At 39.0% G+C, this 18,890-nt stretch overlaps 1 protein-coding gene across 1 annotated transcript in view; it reads left to right on the plus strand.

Annotated features, from left to right (window-relative positions):
• Positions 1 to 18,890, plus strand: part of EHBP1 (EH domain binding protein 1) — a 210,696-nt gene that overhangs the window by 141,021 nt on the left and 50,785 nt on the right. Inside the window, exon 15 of the mRNA XM_017726681.1 lies at positions 16,702 to 16,849. Coding sequence (XP_017582170.1) covers positions 16,702 to 16,849 — 148 coding nt within the window. The remainder of the gene's footprint in view (positions 1 to 16,701; positions 16,850 to 18,890) is intronic.

Raw genomic sequence — 18,890 nt, forward strand, 5'->3', positions numbered from 1 at the left:
CTCAGTCCTGAGGGGCAGATTCTCCTCTTTACAAAAATGGGACCATACAAACAAAAAATGAAGACAGTGATTTACGTGTCTCATTTCATTCTTTTAACTCTCTTGGATCCATGCTGGTTTTTCTTTTTTGTAGAGATACCTCTCTGTAGACTGACACTTCATTTTACTTTGAAATATTTTCATATACGCAGACAAGTGTTATTTGTATCATGATATATAAACAAATTTTTTCTTATTTTGTTTTTTAAGTTTTTCCTAGATATGTATATTTTAGTATAAATTTCACTTCGGACTTTTTTTTAAAATTACCTTTTCATAAAGAAAATGGCGTTAGAGGAGAAGTTACTATGGCAACTACTCAGGCAGAAACAACTGTAATTAAAGTTGCCTAACATTTTTTATTACATGCTCCGATTTTCAAAGGTTTTACAACTTTGCTAGTATTTCATTGTTTGAGCTGAAATCTTCCCTGTCAGCTCTTCTGCCTCAGGGTAATATTTTTAATTTTTTTAACTTAAAAAAAAACCTGTTCAGCTATTTCCCTGTATTTGCTTGGATAAAGCATTGTTTTACCCATATTAAAAATAAATAAAATTTGGGAAGAAGGTTAGATTCCCTTGAAAAATCTGTTCAAAACAGTCAAAGTGGTGTTAATACCACAGTCTTGTCAGAGAGCCTTGAAGTTCAGAAAAGTTCCTAAGTGTCAGTAAAAATTGTCTGTATGGACACTGCCCAGGAAGAGCATCTTTTACCATTGCTCTCCTAAGGATTGGGGCCCATTCTGATGCAGGTCAGAGGACTGGGAAACAAAACTTTCTCTTCTAGACTCAAACTCCTGCTAATGAAATCCAAACAGGAGTAAAAGGAGCTGCCCCACTGGCATACAGAGAAGAGATGCCCTGGGTAGGTGGCAACGTGAAGTTAGACAATAATGAAGATGGTGTCCAGGCCATGAAAACCAGCTGAAGGGTAGGAGATGGTGAAGGGTTTTCAGGGTGAGAGTCAGGACTGTGTAGTTCAGGCAGCCAGATTACCCACGGGACCTTATTTCATTTGTTACAGAAGCTGAAAAATTAATTAGAAGCCTGCTGGAAAGGGAAGGGCAATCTTTTAGGGCAGCTTTGCAGAGCCAAAGTTTGTTGCTGCCTCCATCAGAAGCTCAGGGAGAACTGTCCTAGAAGAAATGGTCCTGGCCCATGTGAAATCTGGGCACTCTGAGCAAACTGTAATGGCACTCCTGACTTGAGTTGATTGTCACATAAAAATGACAAAAGCTCCTCAGCTCTGAAGTGTGTTGTGGAGATGTGATTTGGAGACTCTCATATTACTATATAAAGTTGGTATGTAATAATATACATTATATAAAGCTGTGTATAACATGTATGTATATGTTATCTACATATCCATACATGTGCATATTCTGAAAGAGGATGCATGTGTGCATAACATATATAGGTGTAAGATAAAACACATTGATTTCTGTTTTCCTTTAACATGTTTGATATTAGTAGAGATGAGGCATTTCCATCTGATGTAGTTCTGCCAGTTTTCTACAGGTCATTGCTCATTTGATAGTTAGCATATAGTACAGACTTATTTCTATTCATGGTTTTTTGGTCATTGAGGTTAATAATAAGAACTTTGACTCAAAGCAGTGTTGTATGTGTCAGTGCGCAGTAATGTGTAGTAGTGTGTTATCCAAATGAGAGTTGTGATAATGAGAATCAGCATTTAGTAGTGGAAATTGGATGAGGCTCATTTTCGGGATGGATTGAGATTCAAAAGAAAATGGTTTGAAACAGGAAGATCTAATTTTAAATAAGAAAACTTTGAAGAGATAGTTCAGGGGCAATACTTTTGAAACTCTTGAAGTCTGCAATTGCACCTTTTTTGATACCTTCTCAGAAAGAGCTTTAAGCATCCTAGTCTTTCAGACTATGCTCTGACTGTCAGTCACCCCAGCTAAGTGAAGCCTACGGAGTCGTTAGTTACTTTAGAAAAGTCTCATCTCCTAGGCCTTGCTGTTACCACTTTCCCTGTGTCATGTGAGAACCAGGAATTGCTGCTTTCTCAGTGATCAGGTGAGAGCAGCGTTCTCCCCATCACGTGGGTTGGACAATGTGCACAGTGAGGACGGGTTGTGTCACTGCTCGGGGTCAACAACAGAGAGGAAATTTCCAAATCTGTATGGCCATAAATACAGGTTTACTTGGTGTATCCCAATCTGATTTGTTTTGGTAAAAGTCCATTTTGAAAAAAACAGTGTTCCTGTTTCTCCTCTAAGCACAGAGCATAGCCTCATTTCTCCCATTTCTTCCCCCCTTGCAGCATGCTAGAAGTTTTTTCAGTGTTACGTCTGCTTATTTGGTGCTTCTCAGAAGCCTTCAATCTCAAGCTGTATGCATGCCAGACAGCATGTGGAGGTATGCATGCAGGTATTTGAAGTCTAAGAGGAGACTGCATTGATCAGAACCTCCTTGAAATCATGCTCAGAGTTTGGGAGGATCATAGCTGTGTCATTAAAATTGATGCAGTCCTTTGGAGACTGGAAGAATTAGCTTAAAAGCTCTGTGAACAGAGTTACTGATCCCCTCATGGGTCCCTTTCTCTATGGTAGATTTATAAACAGCTCAGCCTTTCTGCTTGCTTTCTTGATGTACGTGTGCATGTGGTGACTCTTTTACGAGATGCTTCTGTCATTTGCAATCTGATATAGCAGCGGTAATCACTTAGCTTTTAACCAGGAGAGCCTTTTTATTAGCTTACTCATTTTTATTTAACCTGCCTTTTCTCAGGGTGAATATCACAGGGCTAGAAGGGACATATCTGCTCCCACCAGATGCTGTAAAATATCAACCTGTAGTGATGGTTGTTAGCAGCGGCAGCTTGGCTGGAATGTGATGTTGGAAAGGTGAGGAGACTGGAGCTGGGCTGTGCGACCTATCTGGCAAAGTGACAGGCTAGAGGGGACCACAATGAGTGGGAAATATTCAGAAGTCATGGGCCTAAAAGGCCTTTCCAGGAGGGGAGCCCTCATCTGCAGAACATGGAGTGGAATCCTTAATTCCCGAATCTCCGTATAACTCTGCTGTCAGCAAATATCTGCAAAGGCCGTTGGCAAAATCTTATTTTCTTTTAGTGACTGGTCCACATAAATAATGGAAATTTACTGCAGCTGTCATTTACTCTCTAAACTCAAATGGCTATGGTTATGGAGTCAGCATGATTACAGAGAATGGAATTAGGAGTTAAGAAATGCACAGGCAACTTTAATTAACCTCCTTTGTGTATATGCATTATGATGTAGTCTTTAATTATGTGATCACATACTATTTTCCCCAAAGCAATTGTGTCTCATTTTCCTCAGAGGATAGAGGTGATGTAGAAGGCTGTTTGTCCAGAGGACCTCTGTGCTTTTGATTGCAGAAATTGGAAGGTGTACGACAAACGAAGCAGGGACTGCGAGGAGTGAAAAGATGAGGTCATGGTTAAGGTGCTTGGAAGAATTAAATGTACTTCTGCCTTTACCTGAGTTCCTGATCAGTGCCACTAAGTTTTTTGAGCCTAATGTCTTCCAGGTGGTCGCTATTTGTTTATCCTTCCTTTCTGTATTGCTTTGAGGCAAAAGTTTGATTTGCAGATCTGTTGAGCATCCAGGTCTGTCAGGGAAATCAGTTGGAGCTGTGCTTGAGACATATAAAGGGCTGTATAAAGCTTAGTATACTGAAAAAAAACCCCCAGGTTATAGGCTTCCCAGAGCAAGCACCCAGGGACAGATCCTTTTAGCTGGATCTCTCTGTCTCAGTTCTCATCAGAAGAGCAGGGTAATAACTCTTCCAGAGCGTGTTGTGAGAAGGGAATGTGATTAATGCTTTTGAGGCTCTTAAATACCATAGTGGTGGGCAGTGTAGAAAGAAATCAAAAAATTAACAATTCTGTCTTCAGAGCAAGATGTGAATATTGTGGTGTAAAGAATAATGCTACGTATTGATGGGTCTGCATATGGAACACTGAAAATAAACCAATGTACTGAACACCACTGGGTAGAGCTCAGGTCTGAGCTGAAGACCAGGAGATAGTGAAAGTAAAAGGTGGTGCCACCACAAGGCTCTGTTTTAGAGGATACAGAGCAGGATGAAAATTAAGATTATGCCCACTAGTTTTATTTCTGGCATCTCCTAAATCCTGTGTCAAATTCTTTTAACTTGCTTTGGTAAGGTGGACTGCTTTAGCAGGGAAAGCCATATCTAATGGAATTCATGAAAAATAGTGCTCATCTGGCAAAGGATGTGTTTTTCTCCCTACCAGGGACCACAGATCATTTCTGAAGTTATTTGCATTTTGCATGAGCTAAGGATTCCTCCTTGGTGAATTTAGGGCCACCCATATGTGGATTTGGCCAAAAATTTTGCATGTTTAGCATCTGGCATGGATTCTGGGATGCAGGAGTTCAATAGCATGATACCTGGAGGCAATCACTCTGTCTTCTGCCTTTTGTGAAATAGGAAAATAGTAATTCTTTCTTCACAGCAGCATTTGAGTATAACTACGCTAAAAATTGTGAGGGACTCCATTTGGAGAATAAGTATTTAAATCCAGATTAATATAAAATGACGTGGTGGGGTTCGGAGAGTAATCCTGAAGCTGCTGCTGTGCTTAAGTGCAGCTGTTGCTACCCTGCTTTCTGTACAGAGAAAGATTTGGGTTTAATTATCTCTGCTACCCTTATTTTGTATTTATTCAAGCTGAATGACAGCAATAGCTGCCTCGATATGTGTATATTGAAAAAAAAGAAAGATCTGAAAGAGCAGTGGCGACTGTGTTCAAATCTTTTAGTAGATTTTGCAGATATAAAGCACTTCTCCAAAAAGCTGTCTCCTCCAAGCACACGAACACTGTGTGCAGAGGGGAGAGGAACAGGCTGTGCCTTGAGATTGTTTCTCCTTGCTCAGAATACTGCTTTTACTCCCTTGCTCAAAGGACTTGTTGCAGCTGTATCTAATTCATTTTTAATAAGCTCTTTCTACTTCAGGTGTCAATCTGTTGTGCCCATTACTTTTCATTTTCATAAATATTTGAGTGCAAAATGATAACTTTTCTTTTTTGTGTGCACTGGGCTAGTGGAAATGGAAGTTCTTTTTAGAAAGGCTTCAGAATGTGACAGAATCTGGAAGGAGATGAGTTTTTATGATCTTTAATTTTGGTTGCATACATTTGCACAGATACAGGATATGCTGACTACAATAAAATAAAAACAAAGCATTATTTTAAATGCTCAGAAAAAAAGTTTTAATAAATGATCCCATTTTTTGAGCATATCCTGCAATAATCTGCTGCCCCTCTGTACTAATAAGCTCCAAACTGTCCAAACTTTTCTCCACTAAGTAAACTGTAGCCAACATGAACAGAAGTGGTACTGAAAGCAAATTCAGAATTGACAGCAAAAATAGAGTATTTTAATTTGATTGAAAGATGCCTTAAACTCAAGGTAGCAATGCGAGTGTTCTTTCCTCCAATTATAATTTCAGGTTCTTGAGAGTGAGTACAAAATAGCTTCATTCAGTATTTTTTTTTCTGCGTCGAACCAGAATCCCTACTTCTGTTACATTAGGGAAGGCACCCAGTTCACTGCAAGATCTTTTGTAGTCTCCTCAGTTGAAAAATAAATGTCTGTGATTGAGGTGGTGATATGAATTCATTTAAGGAAGCACTCTTAAGTTATTCCTGTCTTGTTTTTCTTTTTAAAAAAATAGATTAAAAAACGGATATTTGTTAATTAAACATCTAGCATGAATTTATTGAGGTGTAGGACTTTGCAGGTGGCAACCTTGGTCTTTTAATATTAATTGGAAAATATTGATTGAAAAAAGACTAGTCTGTCATGCTGATAATTGCAACCAGATTTAGATATGATCACTAGATCTTCCCAAGATTACAAAGAAGCAGTTACCATCTAATTGGTAAAAAGATTGAACATTATTTTGGTAATCCCTGAGCTTTGGTAACTTATTCCCTGTTGTTCATTTATATGTCTTGTCTGTATGCCACTATAAAGTGCTTAAATATGGTGTTAGCTGATAAGACTATTTACATTTCATGAGCATTCCAAGTTTTCTAGTTGTTTTAACAATATACTTTTCTTTAACTGGAGGTTAGACCTGCTGACTGAACACTTCAAACCCACAGCTGACCTGGTATTTACTTCTTTATAGCGACACGCTAAGGTTGAGATAGTCTGATCTCAACTCCTTGATGGCAAGAACAAGCAACTTGTTTTATTTAATGTTCCTCAATACATGAAAAATAAAAATAATCTGTAACTTTCCAAAAAGGTTCTACATCTTTTGACTTCATATTTGATCTGTTTAAGCACTTTCTTACTACGAAGTTGTGATATTTCACTGTACAAAAATATTGCTGTAGACAAGTCCCTGATGTAGCTGGGAAAATAAATCAATTAATGCAAGTAAACTAATTTTGAAGAAGAATTAGTATGCACTGTCAGTTTTATAGCAGGAAGGATTTCCTGAATAAAGCATAACCTTTGATAATGCACGACAAATGCTAGCAGTTTCAGTTTTAGATAAAAATGCTTGAGTTTCTCAGCTGATTTTTATTGCTGTTATTAGATGTATCTGTTTACACCAGATGTTATAGATGTATCTGTTTACACCACTTAAGGATCTGGCCTAAATATATAAATTTATTTATTATGTGGCTGTAAATTCAAGGTGCTGCACAGTCTGCAGCCATACCATTAACTCGCACGCTGACAGAAAATAGGCTGGCAGTTTATTAACGGAATTTTAAGATCATCTGATCAAAATTAGTTCCAAAATTTTAGTGTCTTCTATCCATTTATAAATATTAGCAAAAAAAAAAAGATAGCTCTGTTTCAGAGCTATCCCTTTGTGTGCAGAGTGAGACCCGGGTTTCTCAGCCCCTGGAATGCTCTTTTTCTATCGCTGCTAATAGCTGTGGACGTTTTCCGTGTGGATGTTCAGTACATGCTGTTGTGAATCCCAGGATGATATCGCCATTACTTAGAGCTGTATTTTCCATTGCCTATTCTGGTATTGCTCAGCATGCACAAGGGTAGAGTTAAAATCTTTATTCATTTCATTTAAAAATGTTTCTTTTGTTCTCCTTATCGTGTTCTGGCTTTCCCAAGGATATATGCCTTGAACGAAAAGTCACATGTGCATTACTAATTGTGTGCCATTGTATTTACAGTTCCTAGTGGTGGCACTGTGAAGCTACTAATTCTTTTGCTTCACTTGATGTAAAATAATCTGAGTGTCTTTGATAGCAGTGAAACAGTATTAATTGTTTTGTACATTTCTTGGTCACTCTTCTTAGGTGGTCTTCATAATCTATTAGAACTTTCAGCCAGATTTTTGTAATGTCATGCCTCCAGCAGTGATTAAATTGGTAATTAATGAACAGTCCTTGGCAACATAAACCACATCCCGTTAATTTTCCCTTTTGAGTTTTTCGAAGTTGTCGTCTCTGTCAGAAAGCATTGCGCCACCTTGCTACGGCCCCTTGGCATGGAACCACAGCGACGGGATTTTTTGCAGCCATTAGTAGATCAGAGCAGTAATTTCACAGTATTTTGGTCAGGGTAATTATAGTACCAAGTACCGAGTAGAGTTGGGAATTCACACAAGAAGTCCAGAAATACCAGGTGAGCTTCCTTGTGTTCACTGGGACGTTATGATTAGTTTAATTGGGCTTTGTTTGATTTCAGCCGCGGAGACTCTTTGTGCCACGGCACTGCAGCCACTTTCCACTTTAGTGTTTCTGACCTGCATTGACAGGAACTGGTGCAAAAATGAACTCTTTGAAGTGGGACTCTTTGGAGAGGGCAACTAAAAAAGGGGAAGAGTGATGTGTAAGTAGTGTACTGTAGCAAAGCGCAACACCAGCCCAAACACCCTGCGTTTTGTGGGTGATGTGGTTCAAATTCTTTCATATTTTCAACTGGAACAGATAATATTTCTGCTATGTTTGTGCAAACCTCAAGTAAATTACTGCATTTAAAAACACAATCTGTTTTTAATCAGTGGCTTTTACATAGCACCTGCTGTTCTACCTTCCTTTGAAGATACAGTTGTTTCTCTCACCAGAAATTCTGTGAATCGTCTATTTAGTCCTGCAAACAAATCTGGGCAAATGCATTAATGAGACTGCAGCTGCACTTAGCAGTTCACATGTCACAAAATAGTAGGTAAAGGCATTCATACTTGAGTGACTGACTATAGGTGTAGTGGCCTTCAGCAGTACATTGTGCACATTAAAGTTTAAATAGTCACTTGCCTGTTGGCTTCTGAATGAAAGGACTGTCACTGGTCACTTCTCCTAAAGCCTTAATGAAACCAAATAGTTTGCTAGAGTTTGGGCCTAACCATTGGGGTGTTTCATGCAGTCTTGTCAGTTGATGTTCATGAATTGACTTGAACGAAGATCAAAGTGTTTCTCAAAATGGAGAAGCGGGGAGAGAGACAGCTCCTTCAATTGCACCACAAGAGCTAATCAAGCCATCAGTTCTTTATGCACTCTGCGTGCCTTTAGAATTTAATACCCAATGGTTTGTCAGGACAAATTGAAATTCGGGGGTTGGCGGGGAGCGGGGGGGAGGTGGAGAGTGTCCCTCCTCAGCCTGCTGAAAATAGAATAAGCGGTTCACTCTTCTGGAGAATCGTTTTGATAAATTTTATCATTTAATGTAAAACTGCAACGTTGATTAAACGTTTGGGGTTGAAAAAAGAAGTTACGGTGAAGGATTCAATGGGCATTATGCACCTTAGCACTGAGTAAAGATTCAGGTTTAAAGTGAAAGAGAAACTAAACTCGGGGTGATTTTTTTGTTTCCTTGATTGCTAATGAACTTTTTTTTTTTTTTAAACATTTTAAATTGGATTCAGAAGATAGATTTTTGAGTGTCAGTTAAAACAAAGTCATGTGAAAATGCCTCTCTCTCTCCCTCCCTCCCCTTCTCTCTTTTTAATTGATATGATTTAGGCAGAGGAAAATGGTAAGGGGGATTTTTCTATTGCAGAAGCAATTTTTAAGGGATTTAGTCTTATTTAGCCTGAAGGTCTTCACACTAATGAGAGCACTTAAGTTACGTCCAGGCGTTGATTAGACAGCTCATCTATCAACTGGAGCATGAGAATTTGTATTTTAGGTACTTTTTATACATTATAAATTTTTTTTATTACTTTAGACTTTATTTTCCACAAATTTTTAATTGCCTTCTTTCACATCCAAGGTGTCTGTAACGCAGCTGACAGAACACAAATGCGAACAGAGAAATACTCTATGTTTGATGTTGAGTACATTTCGATACATTTCGATAATACCGAAATTTCGACAATAGCGAAACTGCATCTGTGAAAATGGGCATGCTGGTGGATGCAAATTGCTGCCACAATACATTCCTTAAACCACCACAAGCTCCCTCAAAGTCTAAATGCATTTATTCAGGAAACACAGAATTTTATCTATATTTTTAAATGCCCAACTACTCCCCCCACCCCCAAATTGTGAATGCTCTCTCTACCTGTAAGTTTTTTGCCACGTTTAAAACACAATAGCATCTTAATTATTTTCTGAACCATTCTGAAAAGTACAGCTTTTGTAACTTTTTGACATTTCAGGTTTAAAAAAAATTAAAACGTTGCCACCAGCTTGCACTATGAGCAGCCTGTAATAACAGTTAAAAAAGCTTTCTGAACTATTTGACAAGATTTCTTAGTGCTGAGGCCATATGCTGTAGCCTTTAAGCTATTTCTTCCTATCAGTTTCATTATCACCTGCCTCTGAGTCTCCAATATCATCAGTAAGCACATGCAGAATCATAATTATGCCATGTACAAGTTCTTTGATAACATGTACAGTTTTCTTCTTAATTCTTTATCAAATGCATTGATCGTGGCATGTGTGCATTGATCCAGGTCCACCATCTGGCTGTGTGTGATAAGCACAGTGGCATCTTTGCATTTCCACTGTCATTCATTGCGCTACAATTTGGCTGCAGGGGAGTAGTGGCTGGGATTAGCCCTGTTCTGCTACTTACTTGCATTTTAAGTTGACACCTCTACAGCGGCTCAGACCACATTACAAACTGAAACACATACGCACGACTTAGTGATGTGACACTCCTCAATAAGCTTACTCCACTAGCTACTCAACAATCTGTAATTGGATTTGTAGGAATAACAGCAAAAGATTTCCTAAGAATTGCTGGGGACAGAAGGTGAAGTTTTCTCATTATTGGCAAAAGGCTAGGTATAGATCTTAGGCGATTGGTATTTTCCATTAAAAAAACCTGCCAGCAGTTTGCAGGACTTTTTCAAAAAAAAAACCCAGCAAAATAGGGTCCAGGGAGATGTAGGGTTTGCACTTGTTCTTTTCATTCTCATCACATAGAAGCAGACAGGGATCTCGTTACCCTCCCCCAAAAATTGAGAGAAGGGGGGGGAGGAAAACCAACTTTCGGAGGCCCCCTGCAGCCCGCTGGCTTTGTTCGGCTGGGAGTGACCCGGGAGCATTCCTCAGGAGGGCACGTCCCCTCCCTTGGCGCGGGGCTGCCCGCCTGAGGAGGAAGCTTCCCAGGATGGCAGTCTGAGAGATGCTGCTCTCCAGCTTACACATCCCATACACTTGCCAAAAGCCTTTGTTTCATAACACCCCTTTTTTTTTAAATTATAAAGTCAAGTTTACACAGGAGAAAATCCCTTAAGTGGAGCTCGACGAATGTTGACTCCTACAATGAGTAAGCAGCTTTCTTAACTTCTGTCTGTAACTCGGCTGTGGAAAGGCACAGAAAACACCATCTTTAGCCTGTTCATCTCGGATCGGACGCTCTGCCCTGTCTGGATGATGGCACTATTTTAGGATATTTCTGAGCCTGCACGCTTGAGCCCCTGTTTGTGGGTCATGCCAATAGCATTGACAGCCACGATGACAGGCAGAACACGCTCATGGATCCCAGCACCTTAGGTGATTGTTGACCTTAATTATACTTCCTGGATGGGGGAGATCACAAACTTGCCTAATCAGGGGAAATTCCAGGGAAGAAGTTAGTGGAGGCCTTTGTCTGTGCTTTTGGTTTCGGTCAACTTTCTCGGTTGTTTCCTGGGAGCCCTGTGGGTTGGCAGGGCTGCCCTCGCAGGGTTCTCTGGGAGAGCACGCAAGCGAGCGAGGGCAGAAGGAAAACACAACGTGTTTTATGGAATTGGATATTTCAGCCTGTCCCTAAAACTTGCCATAGAGCCAAGTGCAGTGGGAAACAGATGAGATCGCCTCTGTCACGGAGATGTGCAGCTCCCAAATGGTTAAATGGGTTAAATCTTATTTATCTGAATAGAACTTGGGGGCTGTTTAGCAGAATGCTCCAGCACAAATACCTGTGGTTCACTTTGACGTTACAATTTTTTTGTTGGTTTCTTTACTTATAAATACTTGAACTGTTAGACCTTTTACTTTTTTCTCTGAGAAAGATGTATTTGTACCAGATTAGAAAAGCTAAACTGTTTCTTTACATTGAATAATCAGCCTGTCATGACAAATCTATCTACTTCTGCATGAGTAGGTGCCAGTTTGACTAGCTTCTTTTAGGCTCACACTGGGTTTTAAGCTGGATCCGTGTGCATGACTGGCAGTGCATTTGTTGGACCAGATCTAAGGAGCCAGAGAGCGTTCAGCTCCTTTTTGCCTACAAAAGAGCAGCCAGACAACCAGCAAGAGGCCTTGGATGTAGCACAAGGTGATACTTACTTAGTCAGCCATTCTTTTTTCAAAATTTTTTTTTTTCCGTTCAGTAAACTAAGAGTTTTTCACTTTCACAATGACACAAGGAATTAAATTATCAGTGGATTGTTTTTCTACAGCCACCATTCTTCGCACAGAAATACTGTACCAAGTGAATTGTACGTTTTCCAAGACAACATAAAATTATTTTAAAAATTAAAAAATAAAAGTAAAAGAAATTGCTGGCTACTTCTTTAAAAATGCCTCCTTGGTTTAAGGAGATGTTTTCCATTTTACAGCCAGTCAACCCCATTTTATTGTGAATTTTTGGGAGCTTTTTTTTTCTTAAGGGGGACAGCTTTGTTAAGATATTGTTTGTGATTCTTCCAATTTTAGACTTTGAGCTACTTCTGTGTTCGTTCTGTCTTGTCTCATCAGTGTATCAGTGCCATAGCTCCTAAGCCAATAGCTACTTAAGACAAGCAATTTGATACTTTTTGTGATAGGCATTCATGAAAAAATATTTTCAAGCTACATGCAGTGTGTGGATAGTGAGGTAGCTGATGTAGACACCAGGCAGAAGGCAGAAAATACCCAAGATGTTTATGTCTGTTTTTGCTTACTACCTCCTAGGATCTGAATAGTCACAGAAATGCAAAGCCACTTTTGTTTATGCCAAGTGTTTCTTGCTTAGCAATCTGTATTTTGCTCACTACCTGTGTATTTTGAGCTGTTCTGAAGCAGTGCTAGAGACCAAACATAAATGTGGTCCCCAGGGTGATCAAAGATTTAATCTGACCAGATGGGACAAACTTGAGAAAGATTTTGACTTTCCAGTCTGTTTTGCAACAAGAAAGGCTGATTTTTTTTTTTCTCCCGTCCTTTCTTTGTTAGCAAAGGCAGAGATCAGGCCATCCCCAGAGGAATGAGCAGGTGTGGCCATTTACAAGCATGTCTGGTTATATTATATACCAACATAAGAAAAGTTTGAAATGGTTTGAAAAGATCTGCTAAACAGTTTTAATGTTTCATCCCAAATCCTATTTACTCAAACAAGAGCCGATCAAGGTCACAGTACAACCCAGCCTGCTCAAACCTTTAAAGCTCGTGTAATTTTATTTTTTTTCTTATTTTTTTTTATTCAGTCTTCTCTCCTAACTGAATAGGTACATTTTGGTAATCCTGAATAGGTACATTTTGATAATCCTTGCCTCTGGACAAGCACAGAAGTCTTTTTCTTTCTGAATGGCTAATAACAGAGCCGTTCTTCCTGTCTAATGATGAAAGGGGTGGCAGTCAAGTTCTTTCTCTTAGATGTACTGTGCACTCACAGCTGACCACGAACCATTTTGAAACCTACAGCTTCAGGAATCACTCCCTCTCATAGGTACAATTCTGTTTTGATTTTGTTGCTGTGGATTATAAGTAATTTACCACATTTTTTTAATGTTACTTTTGTCCCCCAGTCTATGGGCACGGTAAAGAATTTACTTTTTAAATGTCAAATAAATGCAGTTCACCAGATTATATTTTTTTTTTATAGTGAGAGGATGATATATTATCAGAATTCTGGTGTAAATGCAGTTTGGATCCTCCCAAAATTCTGCCAGAGGAGGACTAAAAATCCCTCGCAAAGGTTTTGTGGTTTATTTTCTTTTTCTTTTTAATGTGAGAAGATTGCAAAATTTTCGGTCATTTAAGAAGATGGTTTTTAAGGGGTTGTTTGGGGTTTTTTTTCCCCTGAAAGACTCCACCACTCTCAATATTTTCCTGAGTTGTGCTGCTCTCAGCTGGCTGGGTAATGATCTCGGAAACTGCCCCGCCAGTGTTTCACATTCGAATTCACCTTCCCAAATCCACAGCATAATTTTTGGCCAAAGTAATGTCAGTCATTGCCATCTGCGGCGAGTACAAACAGGACCCCCTAATGGCAGCCATTTTTATTTGTTTCTTAAGATCCAAAGGCTGCTGAAAGAACAATTGGATAAAGTTGAGGATTGGAGAAGCTTGATTTTCTTGTTCCAGTGAAATGAAACTCCCGTCCTTTTTTTTCTTCCCCTTTCCCTTAAAAGCCGGAGTCAGCTAGGGGGTTGTAGCTGTGTCAAAGCCGTTGGGATGCCACTGCTGATCACTTTAATTACTAGGACTAAGGAGGATAAAATTAAAAGTAGCACCATTGAAGCAGTGGAAGAAAGCTTGCCGAGATGTCAGTGAACTGTGAAATATAAAAATTGCATACCAATACATTTTTATAGGAGGGAAACAAGGAATTACATTACTTATTCTTGAAGAGTTTGTCCTTAAATAGTGAAGTTTTCCTCACTGTGCATCTGCATGGCAGATCTTTAAACCATTACAAAATAGTTGGGGGAAAATAACAAAGAAAACTGTAATGTCTCTTTGGCATGTCAGATTCATGTCAAAGGGTGAAAGATTTTACTGAGTTTTCTTTTCAACTGTACGGGGAAAAAAAATCACTGTATGTGTGTTTGCTTGGTCCTTTCTTGGTGCAGTGCTTCTTTTTGTGTCTCCTGGGTTGTTTTTTTTTTGTTTTGTTTTGTTTTTATATTTTTATTCGTCCCCCATACCTCTCCCGAGTGCTTTCCTTTCCAAATTCTAGCTTGATACGCTGTTTAACAGTTTTTCTGTACCTCAAAACTTAATCTATATCCTTTTTCTGATCTCAGTTTCATTGCTCCAGTGTTTCTTCTGCCAAGCTCAGTAACCGAGGGTTCAAATACCTGAATTGAATTTAAGCAAGAACTAGGCTGGTTTTTCCCTTATCCGCTGGTGATGATTGGCTTAATCAGCACAAACACAAGCCACCATAATCTGTGTTTGCTTGGAGATCCCCGGGATGTTAATGACTATGCTAATAATTCAGGAGACAAGTTCTCTTTCAGGAGGAGGGGATGAAAGGAGAGAAATCAGCCAGCTCAGTTTAGGGCATTTTTCTCACAAACAGGTAACTGGCCCTATTTTAAATTACACGTGCTGAAGTAGATTAAATTGTTTGACGTTAAACCACATGGGAATCTTAATTTTGTACATTCGTTCTTAAAAGTCGTTTAAGTTAAGCACGCAAGTTCCTATATCCAAGGAATTAGGAATATTAGAGATTTGAGCAGTTTTATTTCAAGTAAAATTCAATGTAATTAATGTTACCAAATGCTGTGGGTCGAAATAAAACCGTTTGCTGTGTCAGTTGGCTGGCTAGAAATTAAATTAAATTGATCTATTATAGTGCATGGGGGGGGCAGGGGGGGAAGCTTTCCAGTTGTCTTTCTAATGTGTACTTTACCAAATAAATTTTTGATAGAACTGTTGCTCTGTGCCTTCTGGGAAGTTAAAATGTGAGAAAGCAAACAAAGCCCATGTGCCATCCCTCTGCCTCACAGGGCCCAGGCAGAATTGTCTTTCCAGGGGAGGACATTAGGAGAAAAGTAAATCAAGGCGATCTGATAGGGAATCGGGACTCTGTCACTCAGGGGCGAGATACTGCGCTGTGTCCATATACTTTGTTTACTGTAGGGTTTTATGAGTTGTAACCTGCCCATGCAAGCTGTTAATGAGGCTAAATCTTTCTGCTTGAGGATTGAATTACAGCACACCTCTGGGCTAATGGTTATAAACAGAAAGTCCCATTAGGGCTGCATTCTGATTCAGTCATTTGCATTTTTTCTATTGTGCCGAGAACAATGCTGAGTAAATAGCTACAAACAAACAATTTACATGGAAATGGATAAAATGTACCTAATTAGTATTTTGCGCTTGTTTTATTAATGATTGCTTAAACTAAATAGCACTTAGCAACAGCTCTCACCAGCCTCTGCAGGTGTGGGATGCTCAAGTTTCTGGGTTGGTGGGAAGGCTGCCAGAATGGCTCTTCAAAATTAGGCAGTTTGTTATATTCCACTTAGTTCAGGTCAACAGCCTGTACCTGGGATTTATCCAGGTCATTGTGTCAATAGTACAGTCTTACTGGCAGGTTAGATTTAAGCCAAGCACTGACTTCGTTGCACTTATGAGCATTTCTGATATTGAGGGGAGAGGAAAAACGGTCCTAACTTCACAAAAATCCATGTTTAAAGTGAAAACTGAAATGGTTTCCCTTATGGAAACTGTGGAGTCTTACAGATATGTTTAAACACATCTTTTTATGAAGATTTTCTTATCATGGTGGGCTAGTCTTTTACAAAATTTCATGCTGCAGAACTTTGTTTATTTATGTAACTGAAATATTATCATGCTTCTAAGTGATGAGCTTTAAGGGGGGCAGCACTATCTGGCATGGTTCCAGTAAGATTCCTTTAATTATTGACCAAAGCCCCATTAGTAGGATGTTTTAAAGGGATGGAAAGTCTTTTCTGCTGTGAGAGCATCTATTGTTCTTTCAGTAATTTTCATTAGTTTATTTTCTTTTAAAGAAAAATACCCACTGAAGTCAAAGAACATGCGTCAGATTTGATGCCACTTTACACTTTGAAGTCAGCTTGGTGCTTGGAGTAACCAAGAGCAACATCTGGCTTCTCAGTTTAGTTTTGTGACAGAATACTACTCAAACGAGTAATTCAATTTAGTAAAACCATTTTATAGCCACGGTAAAACTTCGCTCAAATCACTCATTGGGTGTGATTACTTTGAGACTAAAGTGTCTGCAAATTTTCATCAAGCTGTTTTTACAGAACATAATTTATAAAAGCGTTGCATTGCAAATCATCAGGTTTCTAAAGCAGTAATAATTTGGGGAATGCTCAAAAAAAATAATCTGGCGCATGGATGTCTTTAAAAATTGTGGTGTGACACCCAACTGATATCGAGCGTCCTATTTATAATGTGGGCCAAGCACCATGCTGTAAACCAGTTCCTATCATGATGATCAGATTGAGAATGAAATTGCATTTCTGTCAATTACTGAGTTGGCAACTGTTCAATATATCTTAGCAGCAAGATGAAGAGCGGCGTCGGCAGCTGAGAGAGAGAGCTCGTCAGCTAATAGCAGAAGCTCGATCTGGAGTGAAGATGTCAGAACTTCCCAGCTACACTGAAATGGCTGCAGAAAAGTTGAAAGAAAGGTCAAAGGCATCTGGAGGTGAGCTGAGGAACCTTGTATCTTATTCCTATGGCAACCTAGAAACCAGAGACCTTTTTGGGTATCACTTTTATTCACACTTCAAAACGTTGTTGTTCATCAGGTGAACGTGTCAAAAGACCTAGCTGTAGATACGTTTCCTAAATCAGTGATTTGTCATCAAATTTCCAACAGTTAAAAGAAAAGCAGCCATGTGATTGAAAGAAAAATATGTTCTGTGAACAAGTAGCTCATGTTGGCCCGTTATTTACAGATTTCTCATTACCCACAGTTTTTTGGAATTTCATGGTTGTTGATTCTCTTCAATATATGTTTTTATATAGGAACGTGGACATAATTTTGGGGGAAAACAATATTTGAAATATTTAAGAAATGTTACTTTGTATTACATATGCTCAAAAGAAGAGAGTTTTAAATGTGGCCTGTGAGAGGTTGGGAGCAACAACCTTTTGATTTTAAATGGCAGTCTTTTGACAGACCACTTGCTTTTTCAGGTTTTGAGTTTTAATATTGCTATAATGTTATTAAACTGACTTTGAAATACCATTAAAATTCATATACCTGCCAGTGCTATGAGCTGGAGTAATGTAGTGTCACTCAAACTCAAATGGGTGCTGAGCACACGTTTCAGTGCAGGCTTCTTGCTCTTTTAATGTCTTCTACATATTCTAAGGGAAATAGTGTTTCTCTAACTCGTAATCATAAGCCAAAGTGTAAGGAAAATCCAGCTTGATACTCACAATGCATGTAGATTCAACAAAAATATTTATTTCTTCTCTACTAGATGTATTTTATATGCATAAATATTTAAATATAGTCTTACTGCACCCTAAACCCTACACTTCTGTTCCAAATAACACCAAGGAGAAAGCAGTGAGTTGCAGTTCTCCCTTTGGGTCTGGTCTTCAGTTTTACTCTCTTTGCCCAGTAAACCGAGCTTGCCAACATAACTCTCTTTTGTGATAAATAGAGAAATTACATCCTTGATGGCAGTAAGGCTGAGCCAAATGGCACATTACATAGGCTATGGTGTTCCTCATCTCTCTTCACAGTTTATGACTCCCCATCCTACATTATTTCATTACTTCCTCCTCACTGTTTCGTCGTGCCTGTACATAGCTGCTCCTGCCATACCTTCTGTCAAAGTAAGGTCTTTGTCTGGTCATATCCTGGGTGCTCAGCTGGATAGCAGTGACCCTGTTTTGTTGCAGTGACTCACTTGTAGTGTTGCTAAAGATCCCAGTGTGCTGCTTTCTGGGATGTGGTCTTCCTGTTTCGTGTTTTGCTCTGTATTTAACCATTGATTGTCCTGCCCTTCATTCAATTTGTAAACAGTCTCAGGTAGCTGTGCATATACATTAAAAGAGATCTGCATTTGTAGAGGGAGATTGCATATGCACCCAGAGAGTTTAGTGTTACTAAAAGAGCACACAGTATCAGAACTGATGACAGCTCACCACTCTACCTGTTGGGTTTTATCCAGTGTAGACAGTATCAGAACTGATGACAGCTCATTTATAAAGTTATCACCACTCTACCTGTTGGGTTTTATCCAGTGTAACAATTTCACAGCTTTCTACTTTTGCATTGATTTATACTTCCTACTTTGATTTCTCTTCATTCATACAGTAGTTTGGCCAATCTATTTGAACTTTGCTTGGACTTAAAGTCTTCATTTCCTGTCTTGTTTTATCCCTCTTTGCTCTTTTCATGTCAATGTGGATTTTATAGCATTTTCTTCTGCTTCCTCCATCTCAAAAAGCTTTCCGTATGGCACATCTTCCACATAATTCTACCACACCACTGGTATTTTCAAGTGCCACACCAGAGCTCCACTCAAGAAATCCATTCTTCTAAAATGTAGTAGTTCTGTGAAATGGTACCAACACTTAACAAACCAAATGAATTGGAATTATTTCTGGGTTTAGTCTTTATTGTTTTTCAATTTCCACCAAAAATTAGGATTTAATAGACAGTCTCCTTACTACCACTGGACTCTGAGTGTTTCCTCAACTGCATTCACATTTTTATTGTGAAGAGT

Source organism: Corvus brachyrhynchos, unplaced genomic scaffold, assembly GCF_000691975.1.
Source record: "Corvus brachyrhynchos isolate BGI_N302 unplaced genomic scaffold, ASM69197v1 scaffold312, whole genome shotgun sequence".
Taxonomy (NCBI): Eukaryota; Metazoa; Chordata; class Aves; order Passeriformes; family Corvidae; genus Corvus; species Corvus brachyrhynchos.